Source organism: Cariama cristata, unplaced genomic scaffold (assembly GCF_000690535.1).
Source record: "Cariama cristata isolate BGI_N322 unplaced genomic scaffold, ASM69053v1 scaffold22351, whole genome shotgun sequence".
Taxonomy (NCBI): Eukaryota; Metazoa; Chordata; class Aves; order Cariamiformes; family Cariamidae; genus Cariama; species Cariama cristata.
The window spans coordinates 64,840-88,935 of NW_009601430.1; the positions used below are offsets into that span (position 1 = coordinate 64,840).

General features: G+C 42.8%; 1 protein-coding gene across 1 annotated transcript in view; it reads left to right on the plus strand.

Moving 5' to 3' along the window:
- MAPKBP1 (mitogen-activated protein kinase binding protein 1) overlaps nt 1-22,131 on the plus strand; it is a gene marked incomplete at its 5' end in the record, with an annotated part of 68,645 nt that extends 46,514 nt beyond the window's left edge. Inside the window, 12 exon segments of the mRNA XM_009710460.1 lie at nt 967-1,092; nt 7,331-7,479; nt 8,180-8,229; nt 8,759-8,995; nt 9,969-10,138; nt 11,763-11,908; nt 12,395-12,565; nt 13,445-13,523; nt 15,091-15,401; nt 16,187-17,086; nt 20,523-20,608; nt 21,615-22,131. Coding sequence (XP_009708762.1) covers nt 967-1,092; nt 7,331-7,479; nt 8,180-8,229; nt 8,759-8,995; nt 9,969-10,138; nt 11,763-11,908; nt 12,395-12,565; nt 13,445-13,523; nt 15,091-15,401; nt 16,187-17,086; nt 20,523-20,608; nt 21,615-21,908 — 2,719 coding nt within the window.
- Nucleotides 22,132-24,096: the final 1,965 nt, after the last annotated feature.

Here is a 24,096-nt window from a genome sequence, read left to right on the forward strand (position 1 = left end):
TGGCAGAGCAAATGAATTTTTACAGACTAGCAAGGAAGAGGGGAAAGCCTCTCATTGAAAACTCCTTTGTGAATTGGAGTATGGTGGCACTGATGGGTCTTGAAGAACTGGATTAAATCCTGTTTGGATTCCAAAGCAGGGTGCAGGATTTTATAAGTGATAGCAAAAGTACCACCTCTGTTTCTACATCAGTGTAAGTATACCCAGCTAGACAGGAAAGATGGGTGAGATGAAAAGAATTAGTTAGCACTGAGGTTAAATTTCAAAGAAAATGCTGGTCATTTTACTTTCTAGTAGCTGGAGATGAGATACAGTATTCTTATGTGATGAGGAATTCTTTATTATTTTTTAGCCAGATTTTTGAAGAAAATGAGACCAATGAGATCACACTGTTTCCCTCTCTCAAACACTTTTTGAATTCATTGACCAAATTCAAGTTCCTTAGAAGTTTCCTGGAGGGAGTTCAAGTAAAATATTAGAAGCACCCTGACTGCAAAAAGTACTGCCACACAAACTGAACCGTTATTCCACCACATAGCCTTCATGGGATGGCGGCATTAGGAAGGCCTTGCCCGTGGGGGTAGTTGCAATCGGAGGCTGCAATGTAGCCACTGTTAGAGGATGCAGAGGACATCTATAAGCTTCGCTTATCCTGCTGACCATGGAGGGACTTGTTTTGGCATTTCCTTCAGCAGCTGGTCAGATAGTCAAATAAAGGTACAGGATCAGAGATGAATCTGTGCAAATATCTCTGCAGTTGCTCTCGGCCACAGGGAGTCTTTGCCAGGCAGGTTTCACCCTTTTGTCATGAGGCTTATGATGGGATTGAGTTTCTCTGAAGCTGTTTCTGCATGTGTCTCTCCCCGCCACAGACAGAAGGGCTCTTGTTTGCCTCTGCAGTGGGGATTGATAATGTCAATAAGCTGAACTGAGACTTGACGCCAGCCTCACCTTTCCCTCTTTCAGCTGTATCTTCATCTGGCGTCTGAGTTCAGAGATGACCATCAACATGCGGCAGCGACTGTCTGACATGAAGCAGAGAGGGAAGCAGGCAGAAAAGTCTCCTCCGCACAAGACAGCTGGACTCATGAGGTGAGCAGAGTAAGAGACTAAGAAGAGGTGGCTGGCTTTGTAGGGCTTAATGTGAAAAGTGTAGCACTGGGATTTAACTGTAAAGTTTCTGCTGTCTTCACTGTTAGTGTCTTCCAAAAGTTCTCTTATTCTTCTGTTGGATTTGCCATGTTTTTTGTGACCCCCTTCTCTGGATATAGAAGCTTGACTGTGATGTTCCAGACAGACTTACTTAGTGTTGCTTCGCTGATTGCAATGTGTATGCAATGACCCTTGTGTCTTAATTTAGTTTAATGATGTGGTCAGAAACTTTAATAAGCAGTTTACATAGCAATACTGACACTGGTACACAGCATCCCACCAGGGAAGCCTTGCTCCTTCATGAATAAAGTTCTCTGGATCTAGGCTGAATGCAATGTAAAGGCTGTTTTCTGCGGTGTCAGTACTGAAGAACACCTGTGAGCTGTACGAGTTTGCCATGTTGATTGTAATTCTGAAAGAGTCCTTACAGTTGTGCTGTTTCTTTGTTAACTATTTTCTGGGGGCTTTGAAACAGGTCACCTAAAAATAATTATATCATGAATAATAAATATAAAAATTAATTCCATGGGAAAAGTTCTTGGCAGCTAAATAATATTTTTTGCTCGGTAAACAGCATGTCTAAAAACAAACTTCCACAGTCTACAAACCAAATAGATCTAAATTTATCTGGTGACCTTTCTTTAAAAAGTGGTGCTTAAACACAGACCCTGTTTTTAGACAGAACAAGAGTGACAGGGGATTATGGATTGTTAGTGTAATGTATTTGGTTTCTCTGTAGTTAGTAAGTAGCTGAGACTAATTTGACTGTAAGCAATGCAGGAAAGAGTCCTGACTGGGCTGATATGGATCAAAGCGGGGGAAAAAAGGATAATCACAGATTTTTTGATGCTATGTCCCACAATTTTTCTACTTGCAAATGACTACAAATTGAGTTCTGGATATGAAAGTGCCAAAGCATTGGAGGACTTTACCGCATCGGTGGTTGTGTTGAGTATCGCAAAGACCTTCCCACTCCCTTTGGGAGTAAGTAATGTTGAAACAAGTCTGTCTGCATAGTTTCATTTGGGAAAGTCTTGATCTGCTCATTCTTGAAACGAGTCTTGACTAATAAGTGCTTTCGGTAATGATGCTGGGAGAACTCAGGAAGCCTTTTTTCTAGCCAAAATTCTGGAGCTGTTAAGCAATGTGCTTTTTATAGCAGACTCTCCATTATTCCAGCAGCTGCAGCCTTACCCTACCGAGGCTCAGCCTGTGACAGATAATCCCAGTCCTCTTCTGTATTAGGTGATATTGTTTCTGTCACAGACGCTTGCTGAAGGGCGGTGTTCGTGCCACGCCAAGCCCAGAACTTTATTAAACTTGTTTGGTAACCTCTTCACAAGCCTGGAATCTACTTGTTTGGTCAGCGTTGAAAGCTTGTTTTCAGTTTTGATCGACCACTGTGGTCACAGGAGATCAGCAAAGACGTAACTCCAGAGTGTTTTGGACTGGGACTGAATATGGAGGAAGAGCCTATTGGACCAGCATTACTGAGGTGGGAAAAGGAAAACTAATGAACTTGAGTAAGATTGGTTTTCTAGATGCCCTGTATCTGTTCTGGTTGTGTTTCCAAAGTCTGTCTTGTGTAGGTTGCTGTGAAGAGTTGGGTTGCATCTTGCGGTGTAAAACTGTGGTCTCAAAAGGACTCACAGTGGTATATGCAAGCTCCCTGCCTGGTGATATGTCATTTGTTCTACTAGATTTTCTCTAGAACGGTATTGCTAGAATTTGGTGGGGGAAGTAATGCATTCTACTAGTTCCATAGTATGAGTGTATGACAGGATGAATGCTTAAAATAATACTGGGGAAACAAAACCGAGCTGAGAAAGCAGTGGGGAGCTGAAGATTTCCAATTCAGGACAGTGCTGTCTGTATCCAGCTGTGACTGGCAGTGCAGGGATTGGCCCAGGTGAGTAACGTCTGGAGTGTAAACACACAGAAGATGCCTTTCTGGGTCAAACCAGTGGTCTGTGAAGCCCAGTATTCTGCCTGTGACAATGGCAATGGAAGATGCTATTCAGTGAGACACTGTGTGAGCCTTGCTATATGAACCTTTGCGGTCCGTTTGCCTCATGCTCATTTGTTATATCAGGGATGTCAGGAGGTACATCTCTACCTGTTCCCTTTAGTATTTGATCATGGACCCATTGTCCACTGCATTTGTGTAAATCCTTTTGAACTTTGTAGTATTGTTTGCCTCTGCAACCTCCTTTTGGTGACAAGTTCCCGGAGTTTGCTGCTTTCTGTGGAAAGAAGGACTTTTTTTGTCTCTGTTAAACCACACTCCTGCTGGTTTTGTTGAAAACTCCCTGCTTCTGAATATTGTGATCTCTGGTGAACTATTGTTCTGCATCCAGCTATCTGTAGTCCCCACGGTTTTGTAAAACTTTATCATAACCTTTCTCCATCCAACCTTTTCTCCAAACTGAAGAGTCCCAGCATTTTCAGTCCCTGCAACAACTTCTAGAAAGATTAAACTTTCTCCTCTGAAGGATTTCTCTGACTTGCCTGTATCGGACATTGGATTATTTTGTAACTAATCTAACCTGTATGACCCTCAGTTCTCCATAGTGCCCCTGAGAGCCTTTCAGGTCTGTCTCTGGTTGCGATAATTGCAGATGTGTGCTTTTCTCTCATCTGCTGAACATGAGGAGCTTTGATTGTTTGGGATAATAGAACTTATACACAGCTGATACTGCTGGTACATTTTGGTTTTGAGGCATTTGTATTTTCAGAGAAGAAACCATGTAAAGGCCTTTTAATAGGGTTTTGATTTTGATCCAAGTATGCATTTATTGTTTAGAAAAGCTTGTCTCAAATTTTTGGAAGGGAAGTTTTAAATTGACTTTTCTGTGGAATGTTTGCAGGGCTTATAGTCATGTTTTAGCTGACCATTTGTATTCTTTTAATTTTAAAAGTCACTTTTTCTGTGACTTTCATTGAAGCTCTAGTATAAATAGCAGGAGATAGAAATGTTATCCAAATTAAATTATCTAAAACTTATATGCGTATGCTGAAGTAGTACTGTGTGCCCTCAGATATATTTGGAAAGAAGAGCTCCTTATCAAATTCTCAGTGAGGCTTTGGTTCAGTCTAGGAAAGCTGTGCGGTTTCCAGGGCTCAGAATGGGGTAGGCTTTTGATGCTAGATCAGAAGTGGTGCCTGAGCCTGTGCTGAACTACTGCAATTATAACACCAGGCAAACTCTGAAGTCAGCAGCACCGTGATCTTTCTGTGGGGAAAAGCAGGGTAACTTTCTTTTTTAAAACCCTTAGGCATTTGGGCAGGGAGGGGAGACAATCTGCTAGTGATCCCTACCACATGGGATGTTTCATAAATGTGCCCCTAAAGCTGAGAGTTTATGTAGCACAAGATCAGAGTGAGAATGCTGATGACATACCTCTTTAAATGGATAGTTGCCGTTCTTGTCTGTTTTGTTTTGTTTTAAGGAAAGAAAGAAGGGTTGAATTCAGGACATGCAAAAGAATACAGAGTACCTAATATCAGATGTCTTAATACTAGAACTCCATAAAGACATGTGGCACTTTTAAGTCTATATATGTGTCCTGAAGACTTTCTAACTGAAAGTCCTTCCCTGCCATTGACCCCGTACTGGCAGACCCTTCAAAAACTAGAGGCTGAAGTGCAACTGACTCTGCCATCCGTACAGAACAAGATCTAAGCATGGTACTAGAATGGGATAGTTCCTCACCAAAGGAAGAAAAGAGTAAGGACAATTAAAAGCCTTGCTCTAAGTGAGTCACATGTATCATGAGAATTGGACGTGTCTGTACGTGCTGTTCTGGAATAGCTACTCTGAAACATTCATTCTGGTATAATGATGCTTTGTTGAGGTTTGACTTAACCCACTCTGAGCAGGAATTCAGTAAAACCCAGAAGTCTTACTCCTTCACTTTCAAAATGCTCTTGTGTGGTGCTTATTTGGAAGCAGATCCCGTGCTTGAAACCTCACCCTACATTACTCTGACTTCCATCTAAGCATGAACAAGAACTGAGGAGCGTTGAGGAGATGTGGGCAACAGAGGGGCTTAGCAGAAAATCCAAAGTGTACAGAGGAAGACAGGGAAAGAAAGGAGAAAGTAGTGAAGTCCAAATTGAGGGATTGACTTGGGCAAGCACAACAGTTAAAATGCTCAAGACCTTGTGAACCTAGGTTTCATTTGCAGGACTATCTCAGTTTCAAGTCAGTGGGCTGAAGATCCTTTTGAAAACCCCATTCAGTTATGTCCTTTCAAGTCATAGGACTGAGTTTGAAAAGCACACTTGAGTTGTGAAAAGCAGGATGTGGAAGGGGGGTGTGAATTTTTGCTGGGATAATGCAAGATAACCTTACATTTATATCAAACACATGCGACTTCATAATTTGTTTGGCATTTCCTGTGAGGTATGAAAAAACACCCATCCAACTTCCAAAATACGTTTTGCATCCTCTTCCTCAGCTCCTTTGAGGATATTGGAACATACTTTTTTCCTCCTTACTAATTTTGTCAGTCACCATCTGATGGACGGGGCCCATCTTTCTATTTGTAACATAAAACACATCAATAGCAATCCTCCCTTCTCCATTTACACCAATGACAGTACCTGCAGGAGTTTAACAAACACATAACCTTGCCTTGCCATATCACCTCATCATGGTGAGCTATTCAAACAGTTAGATGTTAAAATGTCTAATAATCCAACCCTTCTTCCTCAATAAACTCGTCAAACAACCAGGATGAATACAAGCAGAAGGATACTATCAAAGTCACTGACAGAAAGTTAATATTGCCTACCATATATAAATGTAATATACCTCGTAGGATGAAACATGGCATAACCTCAAACGCACTGTGGTGCCTGAACTTTGTTGGGTTTCACTTGCTTAGACACAAGAACCTGGACACACAAGAAACAGTAGAAAAGATGACATTTGAGTTTGTCAGTCTCTTCCAAAGTAGGTGAGGACAGCCAACATGAAACTGTTTTACTGGAGGACTCTGCAGACTACAGTCAGTTTCATTCTTTTTCCAGAACACCTCAAAGCTCATCTGAAAGGATTGGGTAGTTATTGCCCAGCCACTCCTAATAAAATGGAAATTAATGTTCTGCCACTGTATGGGAAGAGAAAAGATTAAAATACCTTAACTACTTCTAACCATGTTTCAATACTGCCTGCTATCTGTCAGCTGCAAGAGAAGTTGGTCCCTCACCAGGTTGCTCTGTATTTGTGGATGAGCTATTTTTATTTAATGAATAATGCTTGGCATTCAACACCCACCAGTGATACTCTATAAATGTCACTAATGATGAGTTTGGCACTCTAGCTGAAGGCCATGTCATGGGCGCTACTCAAATTTATTTGCTAAGGATTCTTCATTTACTCAATTACTGTCCAAAGTGGGTTAGTTTATTTAGTTGTGTTGTGTGAAGGGGTGAGGGGAGAAAGGGTTAGAGGAGAAGAAAGAGGGAAGATAGAGTTTGGTGTTGGTAACTGTCTTTGATTGGTATTGGAGAATTCTGTGTTGGGAGTGCCTCCAAGGTCTGTGTGGAAACACTTGTCTGATCTACTTTGATTAAAGATCTGCCCAAAATATGTTTTACATTATTCCTTGTGCCTGAAGGCTGAAAGAGGCAGCACGATGCTCTTATGGTGTTGGGGGCTGTGCCTTCAGGTTCTGTGTGGTGCAATCCTTGATATGAACCTGTCTCTTATGTGATAATTTGCCACTGACCCAATTGCTGTCAAACAGGGAGTATCTCTATGACATTTTTAATGTGTAAAACATTTCCAGAGAGGAAATGCTTAAGGGTGGGAAAAATATTTGTCTTTCAAATATACTCTACCATATTGACCTTATCAGTTGGCGGGGCCTGGAATGGAAGGCCAAGTTTCATTCCACTTGACTTTCTCAGACTCGTTTACTTCTGTTCTGATTTCTGTCATCCTTCCACACATACGAGACAATTGCTGTGGCAGGCTCTACACGCTTTGCAGGGTTTAACTTGCCCTGTTTCTCAGCAGTGGGTTTTGCTAGAGCGAGGGCTGTCTGGGGGAGTTGATGCAGCCTGCTGAGTGTGGATGGAGATAAGGTGGAGAACTGCCTGGTGTAAGGATTGAAATGGTGGGCAAGTCTTGAGACAGACTGTAATACTCCTTCCAATTCCTGCCTCCCAGGCACGAGTCCATCTCTGCCCTGTCCTCTGTGCCTGCCCTGTCATCAGACAGCGACAAGGATGGTGAAGATGAAGGGAATGATGAAGATGAGTTACGTGGGCTGCAGTCTTTCCATATTCAGTCCAACTGCAACACTGAGAGAGACTCAGGTATACATGGGAGAGGGGCATGGGCAGAGATGGAGAAAAATGTGAAGCAGGGAGAAGATGATCTACACTGGCTTAGGGATAACAGGATATGGGCAGAAAGAGAAAGACCAAGACAGAAACAGATAGCTCGACACCTGTGGGTAATGTGCAGTTGCCCATTCCTGCATCTGAAGAGGGGTACATTTTGGAGTTCTCTGATTAGAAATTCAGTTGTTAAATTGCCAAGTTTCTGGCTAGTTCCAGCTGGCCAAACAAATTTTGAATTAGTGTCCTGGGCTTGGGTCTACAAGTTATTAGAAGTTCACAGATGCCAAAAGAGATCTCATGGGGCATTCTACAGATATCTGATCAAACTTACAGTAGAGATTACCATTGCTAATTTGAGGTATTTTTACCACAGATGCTACAGTGTATTGGAGCAGGGTTTTTTCCCAAGCCTTTGGTGGGCCACTGCAGTGTGACAAGTGTTCTGCAATGGGTCTGCTGAGTCAGTGAAAATCTTATATAAAACAGTACGTCTCCATTAAAACTTTGATACAACGATTTGGTAGTCTATAGGAAAGCATGTGTTGACAGCGGTCTGCTGGTTCAAAAGGTGTACGAATGCTGCCTTTGAGGAAAGATGAGGTGAGAGGTCTTTAAAAAGCTGGACTGCTGGCCAAGGATGTCAATTAGATATATATCTTTTTTCCCTTTCCAGATCCAGACCTTACCCTCTCAAGGAGCCTTTCCCATTGGGAAATGAGAAGGGTGAGTTGCTAAACCTTTCAATTGTATTTCTTGTCATAGGGAAGCTGGAAAAGAAATTCTCATGGAGATTAAAATTAAAAACTTTGTTCACACTGGTGGAAAAGGTGCAGCTGTGGTGGGAAACCATTGAGAAGCCTCTCTGTGATGAATGACTTGGGGATGGCAAAATAGAGCCTAGTTTAAGAGATAGTTTCACTTGGGATTTTTACATCAGTGTCTTCCCATCAGATGTGATGATTTTGCCCCTTCATGTCTCGCCTGAATCTCATGTGGTGCTGAAGCTCATTATATACTTGGATCCGAGCAAGGCATTTAAATGTTCAGCTATGCAAGACGCAGCAACAAAAGTATCATCTTTACTTGATGCTTTATGATTAAGGGAGGAATTTTAAGCTGTCTCACAGACAGCTTTGGGGCTTTTATGGAGATGGACATAATTGTGTTTTTCTGTGTGTCTTGTACTTTCTCTCCGGTTTTTCCATCAGCAGAACTCAGTCCCTAAGACTGTCTTTCTTTCGATTTCCTTCAGGCCAAAGAGATAGCGGCCATCCAGCGCTCAGAGGCACCAATGAGCAAGATGCCCCGGCAACGTGGGCGCTGGTCCCAGCCAACCAGCAACATAGAGATGACTGTGAAATCCATGCTTGACTTGCGTCAGTTGGAGTCTTTCTCTGTTTCCCGTTCTCCAAGTCGAGACTCGCTGTCTCAAAACAGCAATGGGGATGACAGAGAGGAGCAGGCAGATCTTCCTGTGCACATCAACAAAGTAAGGGCACTACTACTCTGAGGAGGTGAATCTACTCTTCAGTGAATCTGCCCTGCCTCTGTTTATTATTACCTACATTTATTACTACCTGATGCTGTCCTTTATATCATTAGAGGTGGCTGTAAGTGCCTTCTGAGAAACTTGTTTAGATAACTCTTTTGTAGTTAGTACTCCTGCAATGTATGACTCTGCCAATGTATGACAGAGCCCATAGGGGATCAAGGTTTCTTTCCAATGACAGGGAAGACCTCATGTTTTCTTTTAGCTCTTTGATTATTTATGTCAAAAACAAGCTGAGAACTTGAGCTCAGAATGACAGACATGTACCTGATTACCTGTTAGCTCACTCTGCTGGGGTGCAGTTTCTTGACTCCAGTAGCCACTGAAATGTGGATGCCCTTAGTTGTGGACTGTGCTAGATTATTAAGTTCTCTTTGATCTTTGTATTGATGGGTCACAGCAAGTAATGTGTGCTCATACCTCAGAAAGCTAATGCCTGTTTTCCAGTAGCAGTCTGTCCTGGTGCCTAACTTCATTAGAGTTTTTCCTTCCTTTATTACTGTGTGACTGAGAAGAGGACTGGGCTTGTTGCGTGCAGTAAATCAGTGTTTTGCAGCTGTGGCCCACAGACTTCTCTGAATTATGTATGATCAGTCTATAGAAGGTAATGGAAGAACCTGCTTCCACATGGCTTACACTCCTGATATGTCGTCAGAGAGGGATAAGGAATCCAGTACTTTACCAGAGAATTTTAGGGGATTGCAAAGAGGAAACAAAATAGGAAAGTACAGCAGTAGTCCGTCAAGTTTAGTAAAGGAACAGGAAACACATAGGAGTGCTGTGTTTTCTGATCTCAGATTTCTTATCATATTGTGTGCTATAATGTGTACTTTCTAGCTCTGCACAGCACTTGACTTAAGCTGACTTAAGGAAAAACACTGTTAATATCTAACTTTCTCTCTTTTTAAACCAGGTTGGCAGCTCAGTATCTCCCCAAGATAACCGGCCTTGTGTGCGACCCCAAGTGATTCGGCTTGTGTCTTGTGAAGAGGGGATTTTCCCTCAGGAACTGGAACCTTCTGAGAGTGAGGAGTGTGTAATCTATCCTGAGCAAGATGAAATACATCCCACAGACCCTAGCAGGTTAAAAATAAGCTCTCTGCTGTGCATGGCTTAGACATTTCTGGTTTAGTTTGCTTGCAGCTTGTGTGGTAACTTGGATGAGTTGACTTACTGCCTGATTAATGCCAGGCATGTTTAGTTGAGAGTTTTGTGCCAGCCTGATGCTAAGGGAATCTGAAACTAAGAAGGCACCATTAAAATAATCTTTCATCTGAGGAAACTGCACATTAGCAGCCTTCTCCAAGTTTTTTTTTTGTTGAATAAACAACTTGGGAGCAGCCTTTTTGCTTTCTCCCTTGTCTGGGTTGAAATAAGCAAGGGAAAACTTGGAAGCTGGAAAACCACCCAACAGTGATGTATACATGGCAGTGAAACATCTGCCCAGGAGAAATGACAGGACACTATTATTTATGACATTTTCAAACCTAATTGGGCAAGAATTTAACAAATGTAGCATGTGATGACCCTTTTATGGGAAACAGAATGACTTGCATGAGATAGATGGAATTGAAAAGGACACTGCAGACAGTGTAGACCTTTTTTCTTCCTCTGCTGTTTTTTCTGTTTTAGTTTTACTTCACTTAATTTTCTGTTTCATTCTGTGCTCCATTTTTTTTCCTTCTCTGAATTTTATTCTTCCCTTCCCCTCTTAACCTGACGCTAATAGCTGTTTAATTTCCTCTGTCTCCTCCTGCTCTGTTACAAAGAGTGGGCTGATAGCTTTAGACAGGCTTTTACGCAAGAGTGCATGCCAAGATTTTGCAGTTGAAGCTGCTAGGTTTCTCCCAGTTTCTCTTTATTTACATTTTTTATTTTATTATGATAACATTTGGACAGAGCAGCCCCATGTGCTGCTCCATCACATAAGAAAGGGAGGTCCTCTGGTGATATTGGATATGGACTGGACACATCTCAATGTATACAGAGTTTGCAAGCTGCCAGGGGCAATTGCCATTCAGTTCCGTTCAGTGACTTCTGCATCCTGCCTTGCATTGGAGCACATATGAAACCAGAGTATTTAATAAAGTGGAAAACTGAAGTCCTCATGCATCAGGCAAAAGAATGGTGCTGGTGTCATTTCACAAAATAAGACTCGTGAAATCAGAACAGAAATCAGGAACCCCTGTCCTTACAATACTGTGTTTTTGTACGATGTTCTTCAGTAAATTAGTCTTGCTTAAACCCAGAATCTTCTCTGTTCTGCAACACAGAAGATGCTCAAAGCATAAACATGGAAAAAATAGTACATTAGGGCTCATATCTGTGGCAAACTGGAGTTTCTATCAAGCAGGTACAGGCCTGAATTCAGTCCCTTTTTCATTACATGGACCTCTACATTTGTTCCTCACCTGTGCTGGAAATCAGGCCAGGGCAGTGCTGTGCTGGTGCCTGGTGATCATGGAAAGCTGACAATGCCCAGAAAGTCAGACAGTCCCCTTGAGACTTCACTGTCCAAGCTTAATGAAATGCAAAAAATATACTGTTTAATGATGAGAGAAATCAACTTCTTTTTCTCTTTAAAGCCTTACTTTTGTAATCAAAGGTGTTACTAACACAGGTAAGGCCTTATTAAAATTAGAATGTGTTCTTTACCTGTACAGCAAATATCTCTTCTGGTGCTGTATCTTTCCTGTCTCTCTTGTAGTGAGTTCCAGGTAAAAGCATTGCCCCACGGGAAGTTAAGTAGAGGTTATCACAGTAATGGATGCCCAGACAAACACAGTCCTGACAGTGCCTGCTCTGTAGATTACAGCAGCAGTCGTCTGTCCAGCCCAGACCATCCAAATGAAGGTAAGATGCAAAGACATTGTAAATGTATTTGTATGTGATGTGGAACACTGCAGAAACTTGCTGGGGTGGTTCTGTGCCATGTTGCTATCCAGATCTCTAATACTTGATCCTCTTCACGAGCTGAACTGAAGTCACACTCCTATTAGTCTTGCTGGTATTGCTGTAAAGATTCAGATGCATTTGAACAGGCACCTCAGTAAAGCCACTGCAGAAGCAGGAGTTGGTTAAAGTGCACTTTGCTTGTGCACCTTTGACTTTCTTTTACTTGCTAGGCAAGGAGGCAGGTTTAGAATTGATTATCCTATAGGCTATGCTGTTTGTGGGATGTAGTAGATTAGAGAATTACATTTAATGCTGACTGGCTTCTGCTTTAACATTCTAGGTTCGATTTAACATCTTTGCTGAGTACTTTTTTTTTTTTTTTAACCTGGCTAATGTTACTGTGATTATGCTATTACAGTACTGTGTTTTTCTGCCTTTTCCCAGATTCTGAAAGCACTGAGCCCCTAAGTGTGGATGGCATCTCAGACCTGGAGGGAGAGGAAGGAGAGGAGGACGTTGGTACTAGCATGCCAGAGAGAGAAATCCCCCAGACCCCCGATCAGGAGAAGTTCCTCAAGCAGCATTTTGGGACCCTGGGTGGCACTGATGGAAAAGGTACAGCTCTCTGCTTTGTGGGGACACTTTGTGAGGTCATTCCAGATTTGTCCCCTGTGTAAATCAAACCAGGCTACAAGTTCTGCTAGGCTTTCGTGGGGGGGTGCATACACAGGGGCAAAAATGGGGAACCGCTGCAGAGAGGCCTAAAAAGAGCGACATCTGTTAACTCCATCGGTCTGTGTTTAAGTTTGTGTGGATGAGACTGGAGCCTGTGTCAGTTTGGGTTAACTATTGTCCCTGGAATCCCGAAGAGCCGTTCTCTTGTTCCCAGACTAGTTTTCCCTGTTGTGTAGGAAGGTATGTGCTGTCTGTTCGCCCCCCCGCAGGTGACATGTAGTGGCCTCTAGTGGTGTATTGGGGCATAACAAATGTCACAAAAGAAAAGGCTGAAATGCTGGGTGGAGGGAGAGAATAAGAGGAGACATCAGAGTGGCAAAGGAGCTTGTTAGTCTTTATCGACCAACTCCAGAAAAAAGCGTATCTTTAGAATTGATAATGGTTGCAGGCAGCAATATCTGTGTGAGTTATCTGTTTTATTTTGGTTTTTTTTTTTCTTTTTTCCTCCTTTGATTGGTTTGTTTTCTGCTTGATGCCACTGCCTCACAGTCCTACAGGCAGGACAGGACACAAAGGGAAGCGAAAAAGGAGGAGGCGTACCCTTAGGGAGAGTAGCAGTTTAAGGCAGAGTAATCTAAGTAGAACAGAAAAGGCAGAGGCAGTAAAATTATTTCATTCTCTGTGGCTTTAGCTCAAAAAATCCCCTTGGATATGGGGGAACATTTGATAGTCTCTGTGATAAGAAATTGCATGCGTCAGAATATTTGTTCTGTAACTAAACTGCTCCCTTTTTCTCTCCCCTTTAACCAAAATTTTTAGGTGGCTCATGTAGGAATCTGGAAAGAACTGAAAATCTCAGCATTTCCTCTCGTTTTCTTTCCCAGTCACCGGCTCTCAGGTATGGCTCTGCTTGTTTCGAGTGTTTCTGTGTCTATTTTTACTAGTGTGAGTAGGTCTCGTGCTGGGCCCTGGGTCAAAATAGTTGAGCAAACTTCTGGCTTTGGTGTGCCTAGGCACAGCAAAGTGTTAGCATAGCACCTGGCAGGCTGGTTGCAGACCCTGGTGATTTGAACAGGCCATCCTGTGTCACTTTAGCTGTTCTGATTCTTCCTGAAGCAACACTGTTGTTTTGTTCTTTTTCCTATTTCAACAATGTGCTTAATTGTTTCATGATTAATGCCTTGATTGATTGAGTTGGAGGAATCACTAATCATCTAATTTACTCGTCACTGTTTATGCTCTGTTTATTCTTTTGCATTTCATTCAGCTTGGACAATGAAAGTAGGCTTGTCAACTTCGCCTTTGTTTTACAGTCCTTTCTTACTCAGCTTTGTTTCTCAGTCCCATGCCTTCACAGGGTGCTCTGGTGTCTCATACAAAGCCTCACGGGGATATTAATCTTCCAAAAAAACCTCAAACCTAAAGCACCCCAAAAGGCCTCTCCAAGTTGTTTCCCTTGTTGTTTAAAAAAAAAATCTCAAGAAAACAAACAGAAACAAAAAAATGAGTAAAAAATGAGGTAAAATACTTTTGTTGATTTGGGTTCATAAATGTTTAAAACACACAAATACTCCTGTATTCCTCTAAAATTACAATCTGAAGTCTCAGCTCAAATTAATTTCATTGTATAGGACTAAGCGGATTTGAGTACATCTTCTATGCTTCACCAGTTGTGTCTAGATTCACCATGTTAGGGAGATTTTTTTGTCATTGTTGTATTCAGCTGCTGTTGCTGCTGTCAGGAGCATCTCTTAGTCTGTCTTGCATTGGGACTGTATGGGAAGTTTGGGAAGAAAGCCCATGATTAGCTATTGTGTAAGCTTCTGGAGAGTTGCAATGGTGAGTGAAGGAAGTCACTGGTGCCCTAGAGATGTAACAAGAGAGGTAGTTTTAGGTTATAAAAACCTTTGGGCTTTTAATCTGATCAGCTGTTCAAACATGCCAGATTGAAAGTTGCCTCCTTTCCAAAGTAAGCCCACTGTGCTTGTCTGAAGTGGAGAGGAAGAGAAATTAGGCTTTCCTCTTGAAGATACTGACCAGCTTTCCTAGTAATTATGCTTTCATAAAGTTAAGAAAGTATAATTACATTCTCTTAGAGTACCTTAGAACTGAAAAGATTTCATTGTTAGCAAGGTGAGCTGAGAGAAAAGACCTGACCTGACTTTTCCCAGTCTTCCCTCTGCCTGGAATTTTTCCTTCTCTTTTGCCTTCACCTTTTACAGTGTTCTCCCTGGAAACAGTGACCCAATGCTGTTTGTGATCACACAGCCTAAGGTCAAATGCCTGAAGACCAGTGCTTCCAGGGACGAGTAGAATGAAGTGGTAACAGTCTAGGGCATTTTTTACTTAAATCCAGACAGGGAAGGGGTCTTTATCCCAGAGAAACTGGCTTAATGTGTGTGCCTTTTTGTCCAGGGCAACATACTTACTTGTTTTAACTGGGATTTTGTTATCATATTCTCTAGACGATTGTCACTCTCTTCATCAAATCTGATACTGGATTCAAAGCCCATTGAGCCGCCAACCCAGACCAATCGGTTTACACCAGACCTGTTGAAAAACGGCAGCAGCCATCCTGGTGATGCATTGGAGAACAGCCAGCTCCTGGAGAGTGTAAATTCAAGTCGGGCTGTTTACGTCCAGAAAAAACGCAGATCAGCTTTGGAGGCCAGCAGAGTTGGTATGGCTCCTGGACGGGTTATTGCATCCTTTCCAGAAGGCCCTGTGAATGCAGTGATGAGAAAGGCACAGTCAGTTCACGACCTCGTTCATGAGGGTAAGGACATAGGCTGGAATGATGGTATAAACCTGAGAATGAAACAGGAAGATTTGAGCTTGAGTAGAGATTTAAATTAAGCTTGTGTTTTTGTGTTCTGAGCTACAGGCTTTGCATGTCTTCTAACTCTTAGCCTGCCAAGGGAAAATATTTTTAATTTGTAATGCAGATGCTGGTCTCCTAATTATCAGTCTCTGATATTTGTCTGGCAGCTGTGGGAGGAGTGATGCCAAGGGTGAAATGAACTATTTGCAAAGAAATTCTCTCTTGCTGTGGGTGGTTGCCCTAGGCCAAGACTGAAGCTCCCCAGGGTGGGGAGGAGAGAAAGAGGGAAGGAGGAGACAGTAACAGGGAGCTTACTGTATCCTTGCCCTCTATGTGAAAGAACTTTTGAAACAATCAACTCGTGAACTGTGAATAAGCACTCTGTTTTTAAAAAAAACACAAACCAAACACCTTATCACTGCAACATCATAAAGAAGTTTTTGCCTGCTTCCTGTGGCCTCTGAGTTAACGGTCATAGTGGTCTGAGGTCTTCTGGCCATACACTTTAAGAACAAGTCTCTCTCATCAGGTAAGCAGCAGTGTGTAAGCAGGATCAGGGATGGCCAAAAAAGAAAGCTGTTGAGGCTTGGTGATAGTAACCTGAAGTAGTGGTTCTGTACACCTCTCTCATGGGCTGAGCTGAGCCATATAGGCTGGAGCAGCTCTGTTACTTTCCGATGTTGGAATTCACTGCAGGCTCTTGTCTATTTTTGGTATGTTTGTCTGTTTCATTTTTACAGATAAGGGTCCTGGAGTGGCATCCTCTGCCAAGCAGCGTCCTCAGACTCTTTTGGTGGTTGAGAAGGATCCCAGACCTAACAATTGCAGGGTGTTATCAGCCAGTATGTTGAAGATGGATGGATCTGGTGCTCTGCTGGCCAAAGATGTCAGGGCTTCAAAACCAAAGTCCTACATGAACCCCACGACCAGCTTCCGGGCTAAGATGTCAAGGAGCATATCTGTAGGGGAAAATCTGTACCTTGGTTACTCCACTGAAATGTTGACTGATGAGAGGACTAGCCCTCCAGTGGCAGAGAAGACACAGTTTAGTTCCACAGCAGATGCTGAGAAGATTAAGCTACCAGTGAAAGAAAATGTTCCAGTGAAACCAGCACTTCAGCCAGTTGTAAACTGCTCATCTCCCAAATCCTTCCACAGCAAGTTGGCATCATCAAACCGAGCACATCTGATTCTTGACATTCCCAAGCCATTGCCTGATAGACCCACACTGGCCTCCTTCTCACCCACTACCAAAACAAAAACCCTGCTTGAGCCACAGTCTCCGCAGTCACCTGCTGGAGCCTGTAAAAAGAAACCCTCTTTTCCTGAGGTCCGAGCGTCCAAGAGGGAGAATCAATCTGCTGGGTCTCTGGTTCCTGGTAGAGAGATCCCAACAGGACTTGCTAAGGAGAGCCCAGTCTCAAGGACAGGTTGCCAGGATGAGCCAGGGGTCACTAATCCAAAACTGAGGGAGTTGTCAGAGGGCCAGCACCTAAGGTCTCCTGAGGGCACACTGCCCAGGTGCAGGGAGAGGACCACCGGCATCGCCTGTGTGCTAGACAACCAACCTGGACTTTGCCCACTAGACCCCATCAGGCCGAGGTCTCCTACAGCTATAACTGCCTCGGCACAGGTCTCAGGTGTGCATGGATACCCATCTCTTATCTTCCCCCTTCTGTCTCCTGTCTTTGTGAACCGCTTCACGATCCCATCACATTTCTTTACGTCCAGCTTCTGGCCTGTCTCGTCCTGTCTGCACCTGTCTCGTTCCATAAGCCATCCCCTCAATGGTGAGACACTTCTTCAACCTGACATCTTTTTCTCAGTCTTTAATTTCCTTTTCCTCTGGGTCTTGTGTCTGAAGGTCTTTTTTAGCTCAATGTTTTGTAGACCTCAGAGAGGGGCTCAGACCTCTTTCTGGTCAATGGTAAAAGCTGATGTGCTGGGAATCCCCGTCAATGGGTAGGTCACATCCCCCGTGATGCCCCTCTCAGAGCAGGTCTGACCAGCAGATGAAGGTGCAGGCCAATATGTGCCAGCTCAACCTAGCGAGCACAGATAATAGTGAAAGTGAAGTTATACCAGGCAGCTCAGGCTTTGCTTTGGTAATGTGTTAAGTGTGCAGGGTCTAGAAGGTTCTTGCTTGACCAAGGTGAGTTCCTTGCTATAGCCAACTATGAGAGCGAGAAAGCCTGTGCTGCTGTCGCTGTGCTTTGAGGACATGTCTGCAAACTGGGTGTGCAGTGCACGTGCAGGCCTAGCCTTTGGGTGTGAGCATAAAAACCACAGATTAATTTTTTAATTATCTGTCATTTGGAGAAAAAGTGCAAGGTGGGAAACTGTTTTACCTGCTGAAAACAGCTCTTGGATCTGTTACAGGCCTTGGTTTAAAGTAACTTCAAGCAAATGAAAACTAGCAGGTAACTTCAAACTGAAGCAAAAATCCTGCCCTCCAAGGCGAGGGAAAACCTCCAGTGGCAGAGGAAACATAGTTTAGTCCCACAGCAGACCTCCAGAGGTCTTTCTTTTGTGTCACAACTTGAAAGGAAAGATGCCTTCCTGAAATACTCAGCTGAGTTGTGCAGTAGGAAGCTGGATGTTAACCACTGCACTGATACCCTGTACCTTCAGGGGGCTATACAGTGCACAGTTTGTAATTCCTTTTGCTATGTTGTTCTTATTCATACCTGAGAAGGGATACTTCTGTAATCCCCCAATTGATTACCTTCTGTGGTGCCATTCATCGCAATGGTTAAGCGCAATATTTCTGCACCAAAGCACTGCAGAAAGATAATCTGGTTTTGATGCGCTGTTATTTTTATTTTTGCATTTCTAGAGGGATCAAATGCCCTAAGATTGAAGTACTCTTACACGAAACAGGAAATGTGGTGTTTTTTCTGAGGAACCTGCTGTTCTTATACCATAGGGTAGCTGCTCCGTAGAACAGTGAGTGCATCTGAAACTTTGAGACCCTGCCCTCAGAGGAGTGAGGTTTCCTGCAGCAGCAGATGCAGCCTGGAGCTGTGGAATCACATTCTACAGCAGAGAAGTAACAATCCAGTTGTCTGTACTCTTTAGGCTGAGTTTTCTCTTCTAGTCTTGGGAATCAAACTACATATCACATGGTTTTCGGTCAGTTGCTAGGAATCTTTGCTTGCAGAATTAGCACAGATAGTGCAGAGAAAGAGCAATTTTTTTTTCAGCAGTGGTGGTGTTTCGTGGTTTGTTTTTTGTTTTTGGGGTTTTTTTTTTTTGATTTTTTTTTTTTAAGCAGCCCCCAATACACGGTACGCCCTGACCAAATATTTAGCAGCATCCTTTAGTGAGTTAGGACTATTTAGAGCAGTGGATCCCCTGTGTTTTTTTTTTTTCTCAGCAGACAGCTGTTGGCCTTCAGCTTCTTGCAGACCATGTTGCCCAAATTTTTAGTGGTAGCTGCTGGCAAAGCTGTTTAGATCCAAGTTGGCTATTGCTGTGAACAATTTACTGTGGCTTCTGTGGATTGTAGTGTGGCAGTTAGATTAGAACGGTAGGGTTGACAAGAGACCTGTTCTGCTTCTGACTTGCTCTGTGACTTTGGGTTTCCACTTAATTTTTCTGTCCTTCCATTTTTCTGCCTGTATAACAGCTGCAGATAAAGACTCTTAATTGTTTTTGTTAAAGCCTTTTGACATCTACAGTTAAAAAGCTGTAGATGTGCTTAATACTGTTGCTGTGTTTAATATTCTCTGCTGGTTTCTGAAGGGCTTCTGCTCTGTGCATTCAAAAGGCAGAAAATGCCTATTACTCAAGCATTTATGTTATATTTGTGACCCTTCTCCAGGCTGGCAGCTTACAGAGCTGGAGACCAGCATAAAAAGCATGATCAGAGGAGAAATCCAGAAATGATCATGAGAAGAAACAGCTGGGTTTAAAACAAAAAGAGGGGAAGAGGAGGGGCAGGGGGGGAAAAAAAAAAGGCAAGAATCTTGGACTGCAATGAAGCCCACTGTGGTCAAACTCTACAAGATTGAGTGATTTGGGAACAAAAAAATGCAGGTGGAAGGATTTGTTCGTGCCCCTTTGTTCTTCTCAATGTGTGTGTTTACATATAAACAGATGTTTTTCTAGCTGTATTTGTTTATACATCATCTAGATGTATTCATAAAATTAGCTAAGGTCCCCTCCAGCCTGTTCAAAGATGACGTTCTTAGAATTGCAGAGATAATAGTGCTAATGTGACCAAGTTTTCTTTTTAGGTAACTAAAGGAAGTCAAATGATCCTTGTCCAGGCCTTTGCAATTTGAAGATAACTGCAGATTGTGTGTGTGCGTCTATGTCTTTGTTCATGGTTTATGTCTAACTCATGGAAGTGTTTATTTTATTAAAACATTGCAGGCCTTCAACTCTGATGCTTTGGAGATAATATCTGGTGGGGGCAGGCAGATGATGGTGTCCTTCAGTTGGTTGCTTTTATTTTTCATTTTGGAATTATGTTGTATCAGCAGTGCATATCTTGGGTTGCTCAGAAATGTGATTCTGTTGTGACTGAGTTTGTCAACACTCCTCTGGACCTCAGGCCTCACTAGAGAACACTGTAGTAATTCAGTATAATCCTTCATCCTCAGTGCATAGTTGTACGCTGTGCAGAAGGATACATGAGGGGGAGCATATAGATTTCTGACTGGGTGGAGGCTAAATTTAGAGGCTCTTCAGCTCAATCCCTTTTGCCACTGGAAGCCTCCATTCAAACTTGACTTTATAGGTGAGAATGGCATGAGTAATGTGTGATTGTCCTTGACTGTAACAAAAATGTGCGATCTGAGAAAAACCATTACTGACTTTGGAGATGCTAAAGACTGGAAAAATAGGAATGTTTGAAACAAGCAGCATCTCTAGGCAGTATGAAGGAAAGCTCATGTAGAACTTGCCCGTTTAATGATTGGCTCAAACCAGCCCTAAAAATTGAATGAGAAGTATGTACACATGGTCTTTCAAATATATATTAAAAAATGTTCTCTTACTCAACTGTGAGATCACAGATATTGGAGTGTGACTGTGCCTTAGTTTGGGTTTTTATTTTTTCCTCCCCTTCAGAATCATGCATCAGCATAGAGCAGTGTGAGCACGTGGTATCCGAGCTCCAGGACAGCATGCGCAAAGCCATTCATCTTTACCGCATGGTGAGTGACCTCAGACATGGGCTCTGTTACGGTAGGTTGGCTTTACAGCCCGCGAGCATCCAATGTATGTCCTTGCTGGCTCAAGGTGTGCTCTTGGCTGGGTGTTCAGTGACACAAGCTGCCTGATTGTCCACTTGACTGCACCTTAAGCTTAAACCGGGGAGGCAAGAACTGATTTCCAATTTTTGGATTTTCCAATGGCTTGCTATGGTACTCTGAGCAAATCAATTAACTTTTCAGTCTGTTTAGCCTATCTGTAAACTGAAGATAACAGTACTCTCTTTTTCAAAGGGATATTAAGGAATTAGTTAATATTTATACAGTGCTTCAGAGATATGAAATATTATAGGAGGTTTAAGTTTTATTATCCCCATCTGTTCTCTGTCTTTGATGCCTGGGAAAAGGATTAGCAAATGTGAGATACCATGGGAATCCAGCTGTGAGAGGGAACACGCAACCACTCGCCTGTCCCTCTCGCTGCCAGACCAGTGTTACGTGCCGAGCAATATCACAGCTCTTTGTTTCTTTGCTTAGCACTGATCTGTCAAGTCTCCTGTAATGACCGTGAAACTTCCGCAGTGAGCCTCTGCCATGTGGTCCTCTGCAGCCCTGGCCTTAGCACTTGCGTTAGCTCTCTGACCTAGCTCTGTTCCTGTGACCCACTGCATCTGGCAGATGGGAAGAAAAGGAGAGCGTGGCCCTGTGCTGCAGCTGGGAAACACAACACCTCCTTAGATCCAGTATAAGTGGAACACTACCTGAAAATGTGCTTCCCATCTCTGTCCTATTGGAGTAATGCCTCTGGATTTTACGTGACTAGCAGTATTGGATGCATGCCCTGCTATATGACTAAATTGGCAGTCTCGAATGTTGAAGAAAAGGACACTTGAGTGGTCTGCAAATCTTCATGGCTTCACTTCCCTAAAGGGCTGAAACTGCTTTCTTGGTGCTTTACCTAAACCCCAATGCAGTCTTTTTTTTTCTTCTTTTCCCTCTCTATTTTCAGGTGTTAAATGATACGGAGTCTTCTACTGACAAAGATAAAATAGCAGGCCTCCTGACAGAAACATTCTCCTCAATGAAGAAAGAATTGGACTCTCTGAAGGATGAGGAAGTGCTTCCAAAGGTTAAGGAAGTACCGGCGAAGCCACAAGATACCACTAGCCCACTGAACGAGGGATGTGGTGCCAGTCTACCGAGTCCCAAGAGTTTGGGAGACGAGCAGACACTAGCTTTACTGGAACAGTACTCTGAGCTATTGCTACAAGCTGTGGAGCGACGCATGGACAAAAAACTCTAAGAGGGGTGGCTTTCAGGTGTTTTTGAATACACAGAAATAATCCCAAGAAGAGGACCATAGAGAGAGCTTCAGATCGATGCTATCATCGCACTGGTCTAGGGCTGGTGGGGAGACCTTTATAAATTGATTTCCTCAGGCCTCTACAACTGACTTGCTCTAATTCTTAGCAATGTGCTGGCCACAATTTTAATATTTTTTTTCCCCAATGGTCTTCAACTTCCTGTCTCTAGACAAAGTCTTGAAAGAGGAGTTTGGAGAAATTGCCTTGAAATTTCTTCACAGCTAGGAGGTCAGGATGTTTGGCACCTAAAAAAACAAAATCCAGTTTATCCACGAAATTCTGAACTGCTGACTAAAAACAAAGGAGTCCAAGTGAAGCCAATCCCTTCCTCTGCAAGGCTTCATGAGAATCAAGAAGCAGACTTTTTATGGGTTTATTTATTAATTTATTTTTCTGACTGTTGCTCTATGTCACGTTTGTGGCTATTATCTTTGTCCTTTAACAAAAACTATCAATCCCTTTGCCATATCCCAGCGAGAAACAATCTCTGTATTATAAACCCCCAACAGGGAGACAGGCTGGAGTGTCTGTGCAATTAATGAACTGTTTTCTGCTTAAATCTTGTCTTGCTGTTCTTTCTTTTCCTGCCTTAGTTTTGTTACCTGGGGTAATCCTACTGTTGTCATGACGACCCTGTCTGCTTTTCTCCTGTTTCAAGGCAGTCCCCACACTGTATTTTATCTGCATTCACCTCCAGGGGAAGGCTCTGCAACCCTTGGACCATGCTTTGGAGATTACTTAATGAATTCAGTAGTGATATTTTTAATCTGGAATTTGATGTTATATTGATACTTCAGACTGGGTTTTCTGCAGACATTTTAAAAATGAGATCTAGATACAAATATGAAAGTTTGCTTCAGCCACCTTTCATGATTAGGAATTGGATACTGATTTTGATGTTATCATGACTGGGAAGTTTGGGGTGATGCTTTATTTGTTGAGAAGTGATGTGGAAAAGCTGGTTTCCTTCTCTTCTCTTACACTGTAACTGTGGATTTGAGAGATCTTCAGTGCAACAGCTCATCCATGTCATTTGTTCATTTCACTGTGATAGGAAAATGTTTTCTTCTTGCTTTTCCAGGAAAACAGAGTATTTACATCCCAAGAAGGGTGGGATTCTCTTACCTTTTGTAAAGCTATTTCAACTACCCACAGAAAATGGTTTCCCAAGAACTTCAAACAAGATATTTTGGGATGTGGTTACCGCCATTTCCCCTGCCCCCAGCCTCTTTGATTTTCATGAATTTCTGGTCTGAGAAACAGAAAATCTTCCTTTCTTGCATTTGTGCGTGCAATACTCTTCTCACCCTGTGGAGCTTCTCTAAGCCCATGCTAACTTGTGTTTGTTGTGGCTCAAAACTGTCCAGTGATGGTTTTTTGGTCAATGATAAGGTAAGAAAAAAATACCCAAACTTCAAATGAATGAAATTCTTCAGCACCTTCCCCCTTACTCCCACTCCTTTCCACAACAGGGACAGACACACGAAATGCTTTATTTCTTCCTCCATCTCCAATCTGTCTTGGATTTATTTTAAGGCAGAGCAGTGTAATCCCAGTTTATAAAACTAATGCAAGCAACCAGCTTTTGGTGGGAGAGAGACTGCTAGCATCTGTGGAAGTCTCTCAAAGGCAGCCAGACTGCATCGCTTGGTCCTACAGGTTACAGGCTTGAAGCAGTTTTCTTTCATTTTACTATCCTGACTGTCATTTCTTTGAAACCCTGTGGCACTCAGAAATGTGGTCTGTTGACTTCTCTGTCTTTCTGTGACTGGAGATCTGCAGTGCAGCCTTTTTTCTACTGGGCTGGCCAGACTGGTGTAGGATGACCTATTTCTTCTGAATAACTCCAGGGCTGAATATAATCTGCAGTTCTTGCTCTCCCCCTCACAGGTTTGCTGGCTGATCACCACTGCTGAGTGCTTCAGGACTTGGCAGTATGGGGAGCACTGTGAGAGCTTTCCAGCTACTTCTGCCTGTAATTTAAATCTTTGTAATCATGTTTCAGGTGTCCTTGCTAACCTTTCCTTCCATGGCTTGTGCTGAAACTTTAAAAGTGTTATTTTCTAGTCCTGCCTCAGCATTGCACTGTGCTGAAATCAGCTGGTGTGCTTGGTCCCATGGGCAGCT